At 36.3% G+C, this 19,619-nt stretch overlaps 1 protein-coding gene across 7 annotated transcripts in view; it reads left to right on the plus strand.

Moving 5' to 3' along the window:
* The window catches only part of ROBO1 (roundabout guidance receptor 1), a 707,723-nt gene that overhangs the window by 631,933 nt on the left and 56,171 nt on the right, over window positions 1-19,619 (plus strand). For 6 of the 7 annotated variants that reach the window (XM_046904541.1, XM_040653484.2, XM_046904536.1 and 3 more), the window contains 7 exons: window positions 6,661-6,669; window positions 9,360-9,484; window positions 11,288-11,459; window positions 13,668-13,873; window positions 18,090-18,171; window positions 18,343-18,511; window positions 18,612-18,778. In XM_046904541.1, coding sequence (XP_046760497.1) covers window positions 6,661-6,669; window positions 9,360-9,484; window positions 11,288-11,459; window positions 13,668-13,873; window positions 18,090-18,171; window positions 18,343-18,511; window positions 18,612-18,778 — 930 coding nt within the window. The remainder of the gene's footprint in view (window positions 1-6,660; window positions 6,670-9,359; window positions 9,485-11,287; window positions 11,460-13,667; window positions 13,874-18,089; window positions 18,172-18,342; window positions 18,512-18,611; window positions 18,779-19,619) is intronic. The other variant, XM_046904542.1, reaches the window with a different exon arrangement.

Here is a 19,619-nt window from a genome sequence, read left to right on the forward strand (position 1 = left end):
TTTCCCCTCTCTCTACATTCTACCCCCCATGTTTCAGAGCTCTCTTGTCACCTTGAGTCATTGACTACAGAGTTTATCATAGAAACCTTCATTGACTCCTGCAGAAGGAGAGATTATGAACCTTCTGATTTTGCAGCTGGCATCAGCAAAATCAGTTGCAAATCAAAACAATCTTGTGTAAATACATTGTGTGCACAGATTTTTGCAGTAGGTTTTTCTCCAACACGTATATTTATACACACTCACTAGCGTAACTCTCTTCATCTTGACTCTTTGAAGGTTTTTTTAGGGAAGATTTGCTGTGAAGCAAATATTAATATAATATAGTTTCACAACTGACAGAGCACTAGATTTTACCACCTAGACAAATCAATTTGAATTTAGAAGGAAAAAAAGAATCACCTCTTAGCCCAAATTCAGCTTTAATGGCTACAGTTGTACTGTTAGAACAAAGGAACAGTACTTGCTTTTTTCTTCATGAGACCTCTTTCTCTCAGCTCACATTAAGTCTACTGAGTCCACAATCCTCTGCACTTTTTCTCTGGGTACCAAGCCATGAGGTGTAAGCCCTTGACCTCTGCTCAGTCTGAGAATATATTCTGCTAGCCTGGTCGGAGTAAGCATCATGATGGTGTGGCTGCCCAGGCTTCAGACTCTGACTGTCTCATGGCTGCTAGCATGGAGTGCAGCAGGTAAGCGTGAAGAGAAGTGCAGCTGGCAGTCCATAATGCCCCAGGGGTGGCATGGCTGTGTCAGGCACATACCATGATCAGCCTGCTCCCAGGTTATTGCCCAGCACATAGCAGGTCTTCATTATTCTGCTTTAAGAGAATATGGGTCAATTATAAACAGACAAACAGAAAGAAAGAAACAAAGGGAAAAAAAAAAAAAGTTTGCTGTGGAATATGTTGAGGAGCACAGCAGCTAACTGATACTGAGATTTTAACTCTTCTGTGCACTAAGCTGAAACTTTACTATGGGTTCCTAGATTTCCTAAAGTGATTCTTCTATCATAAGTGTTTATCCTAATGCTCAACCAGCAGCCTTAATTTTAATTTCATTCTCTAATCGTTATAGAAAATAATCATCTATTTCTCCTCTCCAGTCATTTTAGAATTCTGTCTTCTCCTCTTTGCTCATTTGAAGTTACAGTAGTCACTTGTAGTCACTTGTTTGTATAAACTTTAGAAGTACTTATCTGATACATCAGCAGCAACTCAAAACAGAATTTTTCTAGTAATCTTAAGTTTAATTAACTACGATCTCTCTATAGCTGGAGTTTGGAATTGCTAGTCATCGCTTTTGATTTGAAGCATCAAAAATGCACATGTAAACATTCTGCTTCAACCATATGGATTTGTGGCATGCTTGGAGCCAGACTATTAGACCTTTCCTCAGAAGTCTGTACTGCACTATATCACACTTCATGCCCTGGGGCTACGTACTTTGTATGCGTTCATGGCAAGTATGGCTGTCCCAGTCAGGTCTTATAAGAAAGTGAATTTTAGCATAAAATCTGTGATAATATACATATATATTTTTTATATGTATCTAGACTTCAAGGAGTGACAGTTGTTAATACAAAGACTAATAAGGATGGAAAGTGATACACCCCACTTCTTTTGTAATGTGTCTGGTATTATTTCCCATGTTTTTCACAGGTTGTAGCTAGGAGACAGCTGAATGACAACATTTATATCTTTTTGAGAGCACAAGAGTTTGAGCTTTGTTTATTTCTTTGTGGAAAGTAATACTACAAAGATACTTGCATATCAAGGATACTGGGTTCATCATATTGCTTTGATAAGAGCCTTACAATCACTGGAAAGGAGATTAAATGTCACATTGTCTTAAACTAACTTCCTTAATAATAGTTTTTGCAAAACGCCAATGTAAATTTCTGTTAGATATGCAGCACGAAGGCATTCAGTGAACCTTGTTCAGATACTGATTCTCCGAGAATTTATAACATTTTTTGGAAAGTAAAAAGTTTCAGAGTTTAGCAGGTCTAACAGTGAAACTTATTCATAAGCAGAAACTAGCAGCTTTTTAGCTATTTGTTGTTATTAGAAAAATAATTGGAAAAGAAAATCTTTTTTTTTTTTTTAAGAGTAACAAGTCTTGGATCAGTATGTAAAGCATATTCAAACTAACACTTCCTCTGCATGTAACTCCAGTACCTAAACTTTCAGTACTTATTTTAGCCACTTTTTTCATATAGAGATTATAAACAGCTGAGTTCAAAAAGGTTTCAGCCATTCTGGAAAACTGCAGTGTTTCATTACAAATAACATAGCTAATAGCTATCTCTGTTCTGTTTCTATTCCTTACTCTGGGGTTTCTCTTTTTACCATGTATAGTCTCATCCTGGCCAACCATATTGTCAATGCAAGCTCCCCAAGCTCTTCATCCCATCTCCTACCAGTTTGTTTCTACAGGCATATTCAACCACTGGTATTTTGCATTTGAACTAGGATTAATTTATCACAAAATTAATTGAAGGTATTCCAAATGTCATTGTGTCTGCCTTTTCCTAGATTAATCATATGCTTAAGGATTTACTCAGAAGATAAAGGCTGCCTATTACCTTGATTATTGCATGTAATTATTGACCTGTAGATTGTGGTTGTTTGATTCTCTGGTATAGAATTATACAGTCTTGATTATTACCTTTTATTAGCTTCTACATGCTGTAAAGGTGTCAGGTAGTTCTTGAATGCATAAAGATTTTCATTCAGATAATCAAGAAGGAAATACACTGAGCTTAAATTGAAGGCATTAAGCTTGTGTCAGCTGAATAGCAAGATATATTCTGAGAACCTAGGAAGGTATTCATAAATAGTAATAGTAATAACAATACATAATGAGTATTTAATATGCAGAAAAAATACTGTTCAGTAATTAAGTAGCACCTTAAATTCCTGAATTTCAAAAAGTATTTATAAGTGAGTGAAAATTTCTATCACTTTACTCTTTTTGAGGTAGATAATTACTATCAGAGTTTTCAGGAATGAGTTACTTGATTATTGTAGCTTGTCCTGTACTGACAAAAAAAAAAAAAAAAAAAACAACAAAAGAAAAGACAACTCTGTAATGTTTACTTCTAAATACTAAGGCACTGATGAATTTTAGAAAACACTTCATCAACATTTGAATTTTCCTTTGTGAGAAGAATTAAAAAATGTGTTATTTGGAGATGAAGACATTATGTTGAGGTCTCATATGTGCATACATCTTCTGAGGAAAGGCTAAGAGAATGATTCATACTCAGTTGACAGGAGAGGTGGCTTCAGTGGTGGAACATAGCAGCAGCCCCCACTACCTACAGGAAGATTGTCAGTAAAACAGAGCCAGGCTTTTCACAGCAGTGCATGGGGGGAGGACAAGTGTCAAGTTGAAAGTTGAAGATGAAAAAAGGGAGAGTCAGGCTTGATATAAGGAGAACATTCTTCGCTACTTGAGCAGTCAGGTAATGGAGGAAGTTTTCCTGATAAGTTATTCATTCTCAATCCATGGATATTTTCAAGACCCTACTAAATCAAGCGCTACGCAATTTGGTCTCACCTCACATCCTGGCCCTGTTTGAGCAGGAGTTTGGAGTAGAAGCCTCTTGAGATTGCTTCTAACCTGAATATCCAGTGATCCTCCACTACTTCATCTATCAAATACAGTACTTGCTCCACTAACATCTGGTAACTGTACTTGTCTGTAGTTTGAGTTCTAAAACTACGAATTCCTGCTCCTGAAAGTTGGTTTAATAATAACAATAGTCCCAGTGAGGATGATAGAATTGCTGGCAAGAAAGACATTAGAAAATCATGTCACAAGTTTGGAAACTGTCTCTCTTTCTTTCTCTCTTTCTTTCTCTCTTTCTTTCTCTCTTTCTTTCTCTCTTTCTTTCTCTCTTTCTTTCTCTCTTTCTTTCTCTCTTTCTTTCTCTCTTTCTTTCTCTCTTTCTTTCTCTCTTTCTTTCTCTCTTTCTTTCTCTCTTTCTTTCTCTCTTTCTTTCTCTCTTTCTTTCTCTCTTTCTTTCTCTCTTTCTTTCTCTCTTTCTTTCTGTCTGTCTGTCTGTCTGTCTGTCTGTCTGTCTTTCTTTCTTCAATGACCAGGGATGTCTTCCCTGATAAACTTAACTTCAGTGAAGTTATTTGAAAGGCAATAATATTATTCCTTTGGTATTTGTGGTTTCACATGCCATTGTCCTGACTTTACGAACAAGCTATTCTCCCTACTGTCCTGTGAAAAGCCATGCTAAACACATGGAAAATTAATTTGTTTAATATTTTAATGTAAGTGTTGTCAAATAAAGTATGCTATAACAGAGTAAAAATGATTTACTACTCAGTTTCAGTAACTTTTGATATCGATAGTGTATATATATATGTACATATATCAAATGAAGAAAGTAGTCTTTGTTGTAGCTGTTTCTGTTATTGTTGCTCTTTTAAACCACATCATTTTCCTCTGACAGAACTGTTTTAAATTTTTTTAAGAATATTTACCCTTGCAGTGGCCACAGATTTGCAACCAATGTGATGCCCTGTTTCTACAGAGATTTATTTTCATGCATTGGTATTCCCTGTTTTTACAGGTGGGCAAAAAAGTGTATTTTCTCGACGAAATTATTTTTGACATACAATAACAAAATCATCTAGTAAAAAGAAAAGTGGAAATTCAGCACTTAAAAGTTAGTTTAATTTGTAGAAATGTAATTGAGCAACCAAGAGAGATTTCTATCTGTGAGAAATTTCAAGTGAGCTTTCAGTAGAAGGCTCAGGCAGCTTTGCTTTGCTGCCAGGAAAGCTGACTTCTCCCCCCCCCCCACCCCCCCCCAGCATTTATTAAGTAGTGGAAAATTGGTAATTGAGAGTGCAATCCTCTGTGCAAGAGTTGCATCCCATTATGTCTCTTATCAGACTAGTCCGTATAGAATATGCACTGTGTTTTATGGAGAAACATTTCTAATTCCAGAACAGGCAAACTGTAATTGCAACTTTAGTACAGAGCTTTTCAGTTAAAAAGGAGTGGTTACTGTGCCATATAAATACACGTGATGCAGAAGGTAGGAGCTCAGTCTTGGGGACAAGTATATTACTCTCGGGAATTCTTGTCTATCATTTCTTGGTCCCCCCTTGTGCAAATTATAGATTGGCCAGGGTAGTCTGAGCAGTGTAATACACACTGATTTCCTCTTGGAGAAATACTGAACTCACACACTTTGAGATGGCTTTAGATTCCTTTAAGTTTTTAAAGGAGTTTTTAAACCACACTTTAGGATTCCTTAAAATTGGAGATCATAACTTTGAAAAATATGCATTTTGAATTGCTCTGTTTGGGATTGTGTCCTAAAAAATTGCCACTAATAACAGAAAAAAAATGATTCTCTATTTGACTGGGATTTTACACCTTTGGTTGCAACTTCTGAACGTGATCCAGGTTCCAGTATAAAAGCTGATTCTCTTTCAGCTTCATTTTCTTGATATACCTGGAGTCCTGTGTTTATTTGAACTGTAAGCCAGTATTCTACGTCTAATGAATTTTGACAGAGTGGATATTATCAGTTTCCTCTGTACGTTTTATCAGTGGATGTTGTATTGCAGATGTTTGCCTACACAATATAAAAGCAGAACAGTTGTTGTTTTACTCTCAGCTTAAATGGACCCAAGTGTTGAAAGGCTTATTTAATTTTATTTTATTTATTTATTTATTTATTTATGCCAGTATCTGTGTATATTTGAGCAATGCACTATTTTTACATTTTTTATTTTGAATCTGCTCTTTCAACTAGTGGTTTCCTGTTGGAACTTTTTCCAGGATACCTTTTATAAGTGAAAATATCCTCCCGATATCTGTATCTATTATCTATTAGATAATTTACCACTAGAAGATTTCTGTTGAGAAATACAGTGCTTCATAACAGATTTCAACTTTTGAGTATTTGCATGAAAATTTGAATTTTAGTGGGAATAGAAATGTTAAGAATCCTTTATAAATTAATTTCAATGTTGGTTTACTTTGCATTTGCAATTTAATACTGAGCATTATTACCTTGGTACAGCAATTTTGTACTGAAAAGACTGGTATAGAGGTTAAATGCCTCAGCATGTTGTTAATCTTTAAGTGAGCTTCTGTTGTGATAGCTGTTAGCCTCAGAAAAGTATATTCCATTTGTAGATGTTTCTATTCTTTAAAAATGATATAAATGTCAATGTTTCATTTCCACAAAGTTGCAAATTGATATTTAGTGGATATTTCAGGTTAGTTATACCATGAAAAGCTCTTGATGCAAGGGAATAATAATATAGCTGAAAAAGAAGTTTTCCTCAATGTCCCACAAGAACACTTTATTGGAAGGAACTAGGAAAGAGCCTAAATTGTCTTACCATTATTTTACTCTGTTGCATATTTTACTTTCCAGCTTGCTTTCAGTATGATTAAGAGATCATTTAAAAAAAAAAAAAAAAAAAAAAAGAAAAATTGTGATTCAGCATTTTTAACCTATTTTTCATGTAACAGAATATATGCGTACTTTCTAAGGTCCTTACCAGAGGTCTTTTTCTTTTTCTTTTCTTTTTAAATTTTGCTTTACGTTTTGCTTTGTTTCATGTCTATTCAATTTTATTTATTCCATGTTTTCTTTTGTTTTGTTTTTGTTTTTAGTTGTGTCTGGTAAGTTGAAATTTTATTGGCCATCTTCTAATCATCGTATCACTGTGACGGGAACATCTCCCCTTCCCATCCATCCCCTTCCATGTCCTTCAACCAATCAACTCCCATCTTTTACTTGTTATTGACAAGAAACATCGCACAGAATAAATTCTGCATGAAGTATGGGTAACTTAATGACAAAGAGAAAGGTAATGGGTTGCTAAATTTTCTGTTTATACATGATATAGCGATTCAAATCATATTGTCTTCTGTCATCAGTGCCTGCATTAGTTGAACTTGTGCTCTACAAAAGAAAATTATTTTTATTTTAAAGGTTGTAATGATAGAAGTATTTTCCTTAAGTGGATTATTAATTAATCATCTTTTATAGTACATTCACAACATGTCACTTGTTTGTGTGACCCAAGGTGTGAAAGCAAACTGAATTTAAAAGAAATTCTGTTGAAATTGCTGCCAGTGCAGTAAAAACAATGAAGAGAATTTATGAAAGTTTCATTTAACCCTCTATTAATTCTTCAAAAACTGAAGTGAATAGGATTTTCATTTACTTTATTAGGAATAGATTTAGAAGACTACAGATGTGCACTGTATGCGTAAATATGTTGAATAATATACATGTGAAATGCAAATTTAGAGTAATACATAGAAGCATATACTAATTTATATTTCATAAATTCTACCATGGTTACCTGGGAAACTACATTTTCCATCTTTTTTGTTTGTTTGTTTTCAGTAGTCCTTGAACAATAATCTTCAGGTACAGTAATCACAGGCTTTCAGCTATTTCTCCGGTAGTTACAGCTGTTTGTATCTGTATATAACTATTTATTCTCAAGTTCAGCATAATCTCCAACCTGATAAATCATATGCGCTAGCACAGAACTGAGAAACTTTTGGTTCTGTTCTGTATCGAATTGTCAAAAACTAGTACAGAACCAGCCAAACCTTTATTTAACTATATGCTAAATTTATTCTTTTTATTAGAATTCCAACAGCATAATGAAGGTGCTTCACCCTCATCTCCATCTTCCCAATCACACCTTACAACCCACTGGTAAACCCCCAGCAGCTTCACCTTCCATTCTAAATTAAACATGCTATCATGTCAAAATCTTCCCATATTGCCCTCCAAGACATCGACTGAATGTTTCAGAGCTAAATGTTTTGAAGTTTGCTAATTGTTGTAGCTCAATTGCAGCTTAGCATGATGTAGTTTCTTATCTAAGATAATCCTGGGAAAAGCAGCATTTACATCTAAATGTAAATACGAGTATGTCAAGCATTAAAAATTCCTTCAGATCAAGAGAGTGATAGGAGGAGTATAGTCTATGTTGAACTTTGTAGAAAGCAGACACACAGGCAAAGAGGAGCAGATAATTGCAAGTATTGGCCCACTTCAACACTGAAAGCAAATTTCTTAGAAAGGATTTTATCTAGAATGAATTCAGTAACAGTAGAAGTTGCAGTTCCTTGATTTTTATTAAACACATAGAGCATTATCTTCAAAAGACATAATTTACACCCTTTCTAATGAAAAGCTTTTAAATACAAAAACGTTTTAAAGGAAAAATAAAAACATTCAGGTTATTAAAGTTGAATTCAAAGCATCTCCATTATTCTCAACCCAAACAAGAGGGAGAGATTAATTAGTTTTGGACAGATGATCAGAAGGCATTGGAACTGAATAAACACTAAGTAAACAGACTTTCATTTAGTGCGCATTATTCAGGGAGTGCGAGTGAACAGCCTAAAACAAAGCTGGATTTATTCTCCTGTGCTAGCCCCAACAATGTATCTAATGCTGTCAACTATACCATTTTTTTTTTTTTATGTGACTGACATAATTTTTTGACATTCTATTTACTCCTGGATGAAGTGGTTTTTGAAGTCTGTATAAATCAAACAGTTTGAACAATGATGGCACTATTTATAATGTTAGGCTGAGCAGATGTTTCAAATTTGCCTTCATTTGCATATATATTTTGTTTGAACATGCCCATGACTATGTAAATGAGGAAAACACGCAGTTCTGCTGTTGCTTTAAATTCATTCCTCTTCAGTAATTGAATTGAAGATTTTTTAAATGGTTATCATTTGTTAAATTGTGTTTCAGGGGCTTTTGAGTTAAACTGAAAAAATTTTGAGACCTCAACTGCATCAGAAGTCTCTTACATAAACAATGAAAGGTTTTTTCTCTCATAAATCAATGATGGCTTTTGCACCTGTAAACCTGAATTCATAATCACTAAACAGGTTTTATTACAGCCCTTGACAAAATGTGGCCTGTGGGCTGGCCAGTTGTTGTTCAGAGCTTACTCAGTTGTGACTTCTGCCTTTCCCCTCTCTTAGAAACCACATTCTAACAGATTTGTTCATACTGGCGTCTGTTGCTGTGGAAGTTATCTCGTTAAGTCTGCGGGACTTAATTTCTTATTCAGCTGGTCACTATAGTAAAAATCAAATGGTGCACAGTCAGAATTCAGCAATAGCAGAAGTGATCTGAGTGCTGATGAAGCTGTGACTGTTAGAGATTGAGTCTTGGTCCCATCTCTCCATGCTGAAGACGCCTGAATACTGTAGTATACAACATTTAAAGTCAGAAGTCAAATCACAGCTCTCCTATAGGCTAACTTCAGTCTTATGACCATAGTATAGTTTTTGGTTTTTTTAATGATGTTTTCCCTTTTCAGAGCCTCCACAGTTTGTTGTAAAGCCTCGTGATCAGGTAGCTGCATTGGGAAGAACAGTGACTTTCCAGTGTGAAGCAACTGGGAACCCACAGCCAGCCATCTTTTGGCGGAGAGAGGGAAGTCAGGTAAAGCAGACTTCCTGTCCATTCTTTCCAGCAGTTTCTTGATATTTTTACACAAGTGAAAAATGTTTAAATTCTTGTATTTAGGTTGTGGAAAATAGCTCCAGAGCCTGGAGATGCTTGATATTTCTTCTGTACTTCTAAGGCACATGTATGCTACGTGATGTCAACTTTTCTAGAAAAAACATCTAAGTTTCGCTTAGTCTCCAGTTTTCTCCATAAATGTAAAAATAAATATATGAAGCAAGTAGAAACATTCCATGAAATGGAAATACCAGGAAGAAAATTTTAAGAGACAAAAAGAGATTTTAAAAAAACATTTATTAATGCCAAAATTTGCTTTAACTCCCAAATACACCTAAATTTTTGGAAAATTTGGCTGTTTTTATGGTGCAGATATTAGTTTGCTAGATGCATATTTCCCTCTGGTAAATAAATGGTTGGTTCTGCTCTATGTATCTTAATCACTGCCTGAATAGGACAGCAACTTGAAACTAAGTACATCTATTTTTCTATTGAATCCATTGACTCACAGATCTCACTCAGCATCCTTATTTGAATGTGAGGGAAAATGATTTTCATCTTCTTTGTAAAGAATCTTGGAAGCCAGTGAATAAAACAAAATGCAGTATATAGCAAGAAAATCACAATTTCCTTTCAGGCTCAGCTTTTTTTTTTTTTTTTTTTTTTTTTTTTTTTTTTTTAAGAGGAAATGCGATACAAAATATTCAAAATATTCTTTATTGAACATGTCCGTTTAAATGTGTAAGTACAAGGCTAGTTAGCAAATGCAGAGAATATTCTCTAATTGTAAAAGTGTTCTGGTACTGTTTACATTTTTGTATGACCTAGATTTCTTTGCTAACAGTTGTTTAGTACATAATCTTTTTGACTTAATTTTCACTTCTCTGAGTGGTGACCACTTTCAATGAATGGAGGAAATGGAGGAGGTCAGTAACTAGGGTTTGCTAATAATAAAATAGAACTTAGTGCCCCGTTCATTCAGATGATTTTTGGAAATTCAAAATAAAGTTCAGCAAGGGAAATGAAAAATAGCCTTGGTCAGCCAAAGGTATACATTTTAAAACAATATTTGATTTAACATACTTGTACTGCATTGTTTGAAGTTTGACTTCAGGCCATTGTTGGTAAAATACCATGTACTTCACACCAAAACTATCTATCTAACTAGAAACTGGTTTAGGATTAAATTATGTATTACAAGGTTTGTTACGGAATATAGAGACTATGATTACAGAAACCCAAGCACCATCTCTTTCTTAAAAAAAAAAAAAAAAAAAAAAAAAAAGGACCACCACCACCACCAAAAAAAAAAAAAACCCGTTCCATTCTTGGGAAGTTGAATGTGAAAATCCAAATAAGTAAACAAATATTTGCATTTGAAATGCAGAAATGCAGTAAATGGAATGTCCTGGATGAAACTCTAAAAAAAAGATGTTGAAGCCAAAAGCAAATATTTTAGGCTCACCACAGTTTCTTGAACCATCATGGCATCTGTAAATATTAAATCTTTACTAGTGCCTATTGAAGTTTGTGTAAAGCCCAGCACTGACTGCAGAGGCTATTAGAGCAATCCCAAAAGACATACACAATCAAGGCAAACGTGCGCCTATTTTATCTCCACGAAATCTTATAAAAGCTATTCTTGTTGTGTATAGACATGTTTAACGTATGAAGAGCAAAATGTTTTATATATAATGTGATTGTTTCTGTGTATTTAGGATTATTGATGTCTGAATTTATTTAACACTTCATTTTTAACTCTCTTTCCTAAACATCTTCTAGAATCTGCTTTTCTCATACCAGCCCCCCCAGTCATCCAGTCGATTTTCAGTTTCCCAGACAGGAGACCTCACCATCACCAATGTCCAGAGATCTGATGTTGGGTACTACATCTGCCAGACTTTAAATGTTGCAGGAAGCATCATAACAAAAGCCTACTTGGAAGTTACTGATGGTAATTATGCCCTTTTTTTTTTTTTTTTTAATCATTTCCAACTTTCGATTTTTATTTAAATCTATCAGTGAGAGGATGTGATGCTATTTTAGTATCTGCTTTACATAAACATATATTGCATGCATTTTTTATTTGAACCTAAAAATCCTGTTTGGGGCATCTCTGTCATGAGTTAAAATTTTGGATATTGTATATTGCCATTTTGTTGTGTAACAGAATGTTTTAATTAATAAATATATTTCAGATTATGGATTTTCATCAGATCTGTTAATTTATCTTGCCTTTTTTTTTTTTTTTAATCTTTCCCCAACTGGGTTTAGCTTACTTTCAGATTTCTGTTGCCTAGCTCTTTAGCCCTGTTTACACTGTCTCTTCGCTTACTATCTCAATTTATGTCACTTTTTTCCTTGTTCTAACAAAGAAAAAAATTCAGTCTGAATTGGGGTCAGTAGAATAACATACACATGCATATTATCATACATTTCCTTTTAGGGGGAGTTGGAACAAAATTTAAGATGAAAAAGCTGCAGTGAGTGTTACTGCAAGCATTAAATTCAGCTGTAGAGAATAGATCAGTCAACAAGGTGGCTATTGGGAGCAGGAAAAGAGAGGCAAAGATACTGTGAAGTTGATGTAGGTCAATAATGAATAATGAATATGAAGCAGCTTATCCCTATGATTTCTGGTATGCATTTTTTTTTTATACATTTTTGACATTTGGCATTATATCAACATCCTACCATAGATGATTATTTCTAGCTACTTTGTAAATTACTTATTTAGCATTAAATAGTATTAATAGTAAACCAAAGCATAAGTCTGAAGAAAAAATCTGTTGCTCAGAAAATTATTTGGAAAATTATATTCAGACCTTATGTACAGAGTCCTACTATTGGAATCTACAAAGCTCTTCAGACACTTGTCAAAGTTAAATATAAACTATATGTGAGCTTAGTTTGGCTGACTCTGATGAGAAAGATACTAATGGCCTCACAGTGCCTTGCAGTGCATTACAACAGGTTGGGACAATAAGTAAAAGGTTAATTAAACAATTGAAAATGTCAAGTGTCTTTGAACATACAAGTGAAATTACAAGAGTTGAAACTTAGCCAAAAAAAAAAAAAAAAAAAAAAAAAAAAAAACATTGCCAACATTCTGTATGACAATAACCGAGAACTATCCGATGTTCCCAAATTCAGAATTTCAGGTTTATATTTCAACAACCAAACCAGCTTTTAAGTTACATCAACCCCCATGACACTGCTGAGCACAGTTATGTCATTTAAAGTTATAGCTACTTTTGAATGAACAGCCCATGTCATGTTGAATGATACAGGTAGGAGGGGGTCACTCAGTAAGATAGGTTTCACTTCTTGATTATCCATTGAATGATGGGAAAAAAGTATAGTCGTTCCTGTTTCTATGAATGCTGAGATTATTTATACTTTTATTTGCATAGTTAATTAAATAACACATCGAGACCGTTTCATTTCCATTGTTTGCAAGATTCAGTCAAACTATTGCAAGCACACTGGGGTAACTGTGGGTTACTTCTTATGGTTTTGAACTAGTATTGCAGATGAAGTTGTCATAGAACTGGAAATCTGAAGCTACTGGAAAATACTTCTTAGCTGAAAAGTTTTGATATGGTACTTTAGTTAGCTTTGTGTTTAGTCTACCTGAAGGCATCTCCCAGTTAGGAATCAGCACAAAGATAAGTTGATGGTTCACAGTATTTAAGAAAAAAAAAAAAATCCTAGGTATTTGCCAGTTTGTTCAATGTCTGCCTACCTTCTTAATCTCTATCACTGAATCTTGGAAGTGTGAATTCTGTTATACAAGTGTGCTACAAGGTAAAAAACAAAAACAAACAAACAAACAAAAACAAGGTAAAAACTGCATTGCAAAAAAATTGGGAAATCCTTTCTCATTTTGTTATCACTTTATAAAGACACTACAATTACAGAATGCCTATGTAATATGTAATTCTGCTTTCCCTTCTGAATTAATGTATTGTATATCATTATAAATTCTGTAGCTGTGCATCATTATGATGCACCATGCCCTGAATAATGCATGCCTTCAACTTTAATTACTTGTTTAATTATCTTTAGTTTGTTTCAAAGCCTCAAGCAACTTCTGTTGCTTAGATGATTAGAAAATTGCTTCCAGTCGCAGAAATCTATTTCCTGTTGTTTCTTCTGGCAGTGATTGCAGACCGGCCTCCCCCTGTCATTCGACAGGGTCCTGTGAATCAGACTGTAGCTGTAGATGGTACTTTAGTACTAAACTGTGTGGCCACAGGCACTTTAACACCCACTATCCTCTGGAAAAAGGATGGGACCCTGATCTCTACCCAGGACTCTCGCATCAAACAGTTGGAGACAGGAGCATTACAGATCCGATATGCCAAGGTAGCTTGAACTGGCAAACCTTTTTTTGTGCTGAGTTTTGTTGTTGTCTGTTTATTTTTTCTTTTCAGGTCACTTTTCATGTTGGAAATACTACATTTTAAATTAATGGAATGTTAAATAATTGTATCAAAATACTTGATATTTCGTGTTTTTAGGTGGTTCATTCTTTAAGCTTTACACCATGGCTTGTATAGCCTAGGGCTTATTATTTCAAATGGAAAAAATGCTTTTAAGTAATAACTAAGGGGATTATTTGTTACTTAAAACATGAAGGAAGAAGCAAAACTTGTATTTCAGTAAGATGAATCCTTACGTTATTTGGGTTTCATCACTAATAGATGAAAATGATCTAATTATTTTTAATGTTTATAAAGCAAGCTTCTGCTTAGCATACTGCTTTAATAGTCATGTTCATAACTTTTTCAATATAACATTTCTAAATTAAACATATTTACTTGATAAACATAGGATAGCCCTGGTTTTAAATGGTTAATGCCTGTCACATACATGGCTTTCTTAGGGAACTGTAGCAAGGTCCTGATCTTCCTGGTCCATATTGTTGGTCATGCCTAGCAAAATGGAAAATTCTTTAAAATGCTGTAGAGCTTTTGTCTACTAACTCTCTGTTATCTTTTATGTGGTTTGAAGTGTATTAATTCTTAGAATTAGGCCAAATACACGGCTTTATTATGTTTGCTAGACTTGTTCTGTTAATAATTAAAAGTTAAACTGGTTGAGAGCAAGGTTGGTCTCTTCTCACTGGTGACAGGACGAGGGGAAATGGCCTCAAGTTGTGCCAGGGGAGGTTTAGGTTGGGTGTCACAAAAAACTTCTTTACAGAAAGGGTTGTTGAGTACTGGAATAGGCTCTCCAGGGAAGTGGTTGAGTGACCATCCCTGAATGTGTTTAAAAACTGTCTGGATGTGGTGCTCAGGGACCTGATTTAGCAGTGGGTTGTTAGAGTCGGGGTAGTATGGTTAGGTTGTGGTTAGACCTGTTGATGTTTAAGGTCTTTTCCAGTCTGAGCAATTCTATGATTCTGTGAAGGGACCTAGAGCAACAGTTGGTCTGTTGCAATGCTGCCTTATGCTGTTTTCAGTTATTTCTTGCACTGCTTTCTTGGTAAGTGCATAGTGTTGAGGAGGTTTAAGAAATGAGATTTTAAAATTTAAGACAATTGCCAAATTTATATCCATTATAACCTTTCTGTAACAAGAAAGGCCAAATATCTTTCCAGGTGTTCTGATCAGTGTTCTCTGATTATCCAGAGAAGGCTTCTCCAAAGCAGGTGGTTTCTCAGACCCTGGTGAATGGGTCCAGAAATCAAACCAAGAGTTATTATTGCCTGACAGCGTAGAGCAATATCCTGTGAGCAGTCATCCTACAAAGGTGGCATTGTCTTTCTTAGTCTTCAATAATTAAAATACTACTGTTTAATTAGTCTCTACTTTCCCTCAGAAGTCATCATTAGGAAGAGCATTCTCAGTGCAAATGGGGAAATGCCTGCCACAGTGAGCCAGGTGTAAAAGAAGGTGCCTTGAAGGGCAGAGCGTTGTTAGCTGTAGGAGCTGAAGCAGCACCCAAGAAGGGTCTGCTGTCTGGTGGCAGTGGGGAGGGGGTCAGAGACTGGCACTCTTCCCTCCCTGGTGCAGCAGCAGGCAGAGTTGGAGCACTGCCTGTCTGGGCTTGGGTAGGGGCTTTCTTGGGTTGCTTGGGTGGTGGAGGCCCCATGGATGGCACTGTCTGTGTGCCTGCTTCTGGATCTGCTGTCAGCAGGCTCTTCTTTGGCCCAGCAGCTGTTCTCTCCATGGGCTGGGCATCTGGGCTGCTCCTTGGGGGGCCCTCATTCAGCTCTTCCTGTGGGTTGGGGGCAGCCACAGCTCTTCTCTTTTGGGCAACTCTGCGCTTGCAGAGTTCCAGCAGCTCTGGGTGATCTTTCCTGAAGTATGGATTGTAGTAGCAAAGTAACTGAAAATACAATGGAGAAGAGTTGTGATCAGTTCGGGACTGGAAGACAGCAAGGTACAGGAACTTTAACTTTTAATTGCTAAAGACAAACATGGATATTAAAATGTCTATTGCTCAGTTTAAATTTACAACTTAGAGTGACTAAAGCAAGATATGTTGAAATAAATAGACTCGACATATCCTCATTTATTTATCCTTTCGTTTCGTGGGTTCAGACTCACTGGATAAGACCCAAATATATATGTTTCCCACATTTCTAGTACTCAGCAATGGTTCCTCTAAAATTCCTGCTAACAGCCAGAGGAAGACATTAGGATCAGAATGTTTACTGCCATCCTCATCTCCTCTATTACGAAGGCTTATTTTACTGGACCCCCCATCTCTTCCACCAGAATATTATGAGAGTTGGTTCGTGTGTGGAGCAACTGATGTACCTTCCTGTGAGCAGCAATTGCCTCTTCCTCTGCCAGAAACTCGGGAAGTGAGGCAGATCTTTTGGAGTCACGCTGCATTTTTGTGAATCCGTACACATGAAGTTGACGAATAAAGCTTTTCATGCTTTCTGTCCCAAACACTCTCAAAGATCCTTTCTTTCCCAGTACTTCGATCTGAAACATTGCTTGGTCAATTACAATGCAGCTTCCATTCTGACCCCACCAAATGCTCTTAAATTGGTAACTTTCGACCAGTACCCAGAGTTTCTCAGGAAAAGTGAGGGCTGCAGAGATAACAGTGTCTCTACATGTACTCTCTTCATGAGACACGAGGCATGCATTTGATTTCCTTCTCATCAGGATGAGTTAGGACATCCTTTTCATCCATTTTTGGTGCTCAGGCTGTTCCTTTATCCTGACCCAGAAGATCAGAAGGAGAGCCTGGGGATACAGCTGGACCCTCTGGATCAGAACCAGAAGTTCCTACTGCAGACAGCTCGCTTTCAATTTCTACTGTCTCAGTCTGACTATGGTTTGTGCTCGCAGCCAGTTCAGCAGGGAGCTACCCTTTGCCCTGCCAGCTGGTGAGTGAAATCCCACAGAACTGTTGAGGGGTTCCAGTGGGAGAGGCTCAAACATCACCATGGTGCCCATGTGTCATCATGGTGACATCACTGTGCAGTGTCTAGTGGTGCAGCTGGTGCAGCAGCCAGAGCAGGTGTTGCTGGCCCACCCTTGTTGCTGGTCCTGCACAGAGCCACAGGTATTTTCACTTGAGTCAAGGAGCAAATAAAACTGTAAATGAAGGGGATCGTTCCTCCTCCAGACCTTGATTCCCTTTCACTGCGTGGTTCCCTAAATTGCTTTATTCTGGACCCCTTGGTTTCCCTTGGGTTCTCCAGATGGGAGTGGAAATCAGCACCGTTAAGAGAAGAAAATAGCAATCTCTTCCCAATCTGTCACAATTTCTTGCAAATTTCTCTTATTTCAATTGCACAGCTTCTGTGAAGGAGTATCTGTGTGTACAGGCAATGCTCTACCATGTCAGCGTTCTCCCAGAAGCTGCTCTGTAGGTCCAGTAGACAAAGACATGAAGTACATTTTGCTGATGACATAAACAGGAGCTGTACAACCCCTCTTTCTTTTATTTGGTTCCTGTGCTTTTATTTGATATTCTTAGAAATTTAGAAAGCAGTCCCACAAAATCAGTGATGTTCTCGAAAACCATCTAAATTATGGTTCTCTCTACAGAATTAAGTTCCAAATAACCCATCATTCAGAATTGGATGAGATTAACATATGGAGATTTTTGGGGGGGTCTGCCTTAGAGTGAAATTTATACTCACACTAAAAAAAATAGGTACAAGGACTTGTGAAATATTTAAGCTTTGTTTTAAGAACAACATTCTCTCCAGTTCTTCAGTCCAAACAAGTCCCTAAGATTATTTAGGCAGAAGATTGTATGGTAATCTTGTCATCTAAGTTCCTTTTCAATTTATTTCTTAAGAACTCTACAGAGTAAGGAATAAGTGCTATGAGACTTGGCTTTCAGCATGTTGATTTCAGAATGGGCGGTGTTAAATAAGAATATGCAACATTTCTACATCTTTAAAGAATACTCAGAAACATACCCCTTTTCATTTTGTAGCACGTGAAATTATTCCTTCTAATGTAAAAAGTTTGACATTCAAAGTTTTCTGCAGACTAAAAGATTTATTCATATTCATAGAGATATGTACAGAGGTATAATTACTTTTCTAGCCCACTGAGTGCCTGATTGTTTCAAATATTTATTCTTCTCTTTTCCCACTCAGCTGGGTGATACTGGTCGGTACACCTGCGTTGCTTCAACCCCAAGTGGCGAAGCTACATGGAGTGCCTACATAGAGGTCCAAGGTAAATCAATTATGTTCTCTCTGCATGGAGAAAATGCATAAAAGAAAGTCAAAAATTGAAATGCAGTAATTATCTGACTCTGTCATAAATTGCCAGTGCAGATGTGAATAGCATTTAGCTTACAGCTGCTTCCTGTCTATCTATACTCAGCATTTCTCTCTCCTTTGTTAGAATTTGGAGTCCCAGTGCAGCCACCAAGACCCACTGACCCAAACTTGATTCCTAGTGCTCCATCAAAACCTGAGGTTACAGATGTCAGCAGAAATACAGTAACATTGTCATGGCAACCTAATTTGAATTCAGGTGCAACGCCAACCTCTTACATAATTGAGGCCTTCAGGTATATGTGTCTCATGTGATCTTGCTGTACTTAAGTTTGTATATAATATATTGTGAAAGAAGTGCATGCTAACCTGCTGTTGTGTGTGTTTTATTCTTAGCCATGCATCTGGTAGCAGCTGGCAAACTGTAGCTGAAAATGTGAAAACAGAGAGTTTTGCAGTTAAAGGGCTAAAACCTAGTGCAATTTATCTATTCCTTGTGAGGGCAGCTAATGCATATGGACTAAGTGACCCAAGCCAAATATCTGATCCAGTGAAAACTCAAGGTAAGCTTTTGGTATTGAACATTTCAGATGTCCACAGTGGCTGCTACAACTTGACTGAGAAATACTGAATGCAGAAATTTTGCTAGCTTTCAACTATCTGTGCTGGCTGTGATATATGTTAGGTAGTAAAATACATTGTTTAAACTCGTGTTTCCCTTTAATATAAACTCTAAAAGCTGCTTAGACAGCATATTGTGCTGCCTAAGGGAGTTGTATTATCTCTTATAAAAAGATAGTTATGTCTTAAAGAATAGCTCTTGTTTGCAACAAAAGTGATCTCTGATTTTTGAAGTTATCACACAAATCCTTAAATTCTGTGAAAATGTTATTATTGTGTCCAGTGAACCGAATGAAACTTAGAGACAGAAACAGCATATGATCTAATTTGGCTTCTGCAACATTAGGAAAGAAAGAAATTTAAAATTTGAAGGAACTGGGCATTGTGAGTCAGTAAAGAGGAACTTTCAGCAGTGTATTGAAAGCATTGCAGTAATACTGCTGTTGAAAGCAAAACAATAGGAAAGAGAGACAATACTTAAGATAGCCAAGTGAAAGACAGAACTGGGTTGTAGCTTGTGAGGGAGTCACCTGCTGACTGAAGCTACAGCTGAAGTCCAGCTATGGACTGAGTCTATCCATGCAAAATTTTAAATAAATTCACATTCAGTGTAGAAAATAAATGATACTTAGGGTAGTGTTTAGGAAATAATACTTTGTGACTTCAGGCAGAGAGAGCTGGAGCTGTTCAACCTGGAGACAAGAAGGATCTGAAGAGACCTGAGAGCAGCCTTCCAGTATCTGGAGGGGGCTATAAACAGAAGGGGCTAGACGCTTTAGTTGG

Source organism: Gallus gallus, chromosome 1 (assembly GCF_016699485.2).
Source record: "Gallus gallus isolate bGalGal1 chromosome 1, bGalGal1.mat.broiler.GRCg7b, whole genome shotgun sequence".
Lineage (NCBI taxonomy): Eukaryota > Metazoa > Chordata > Aves > Galliformes > Phasianidae > Gallus > Gallus gallus.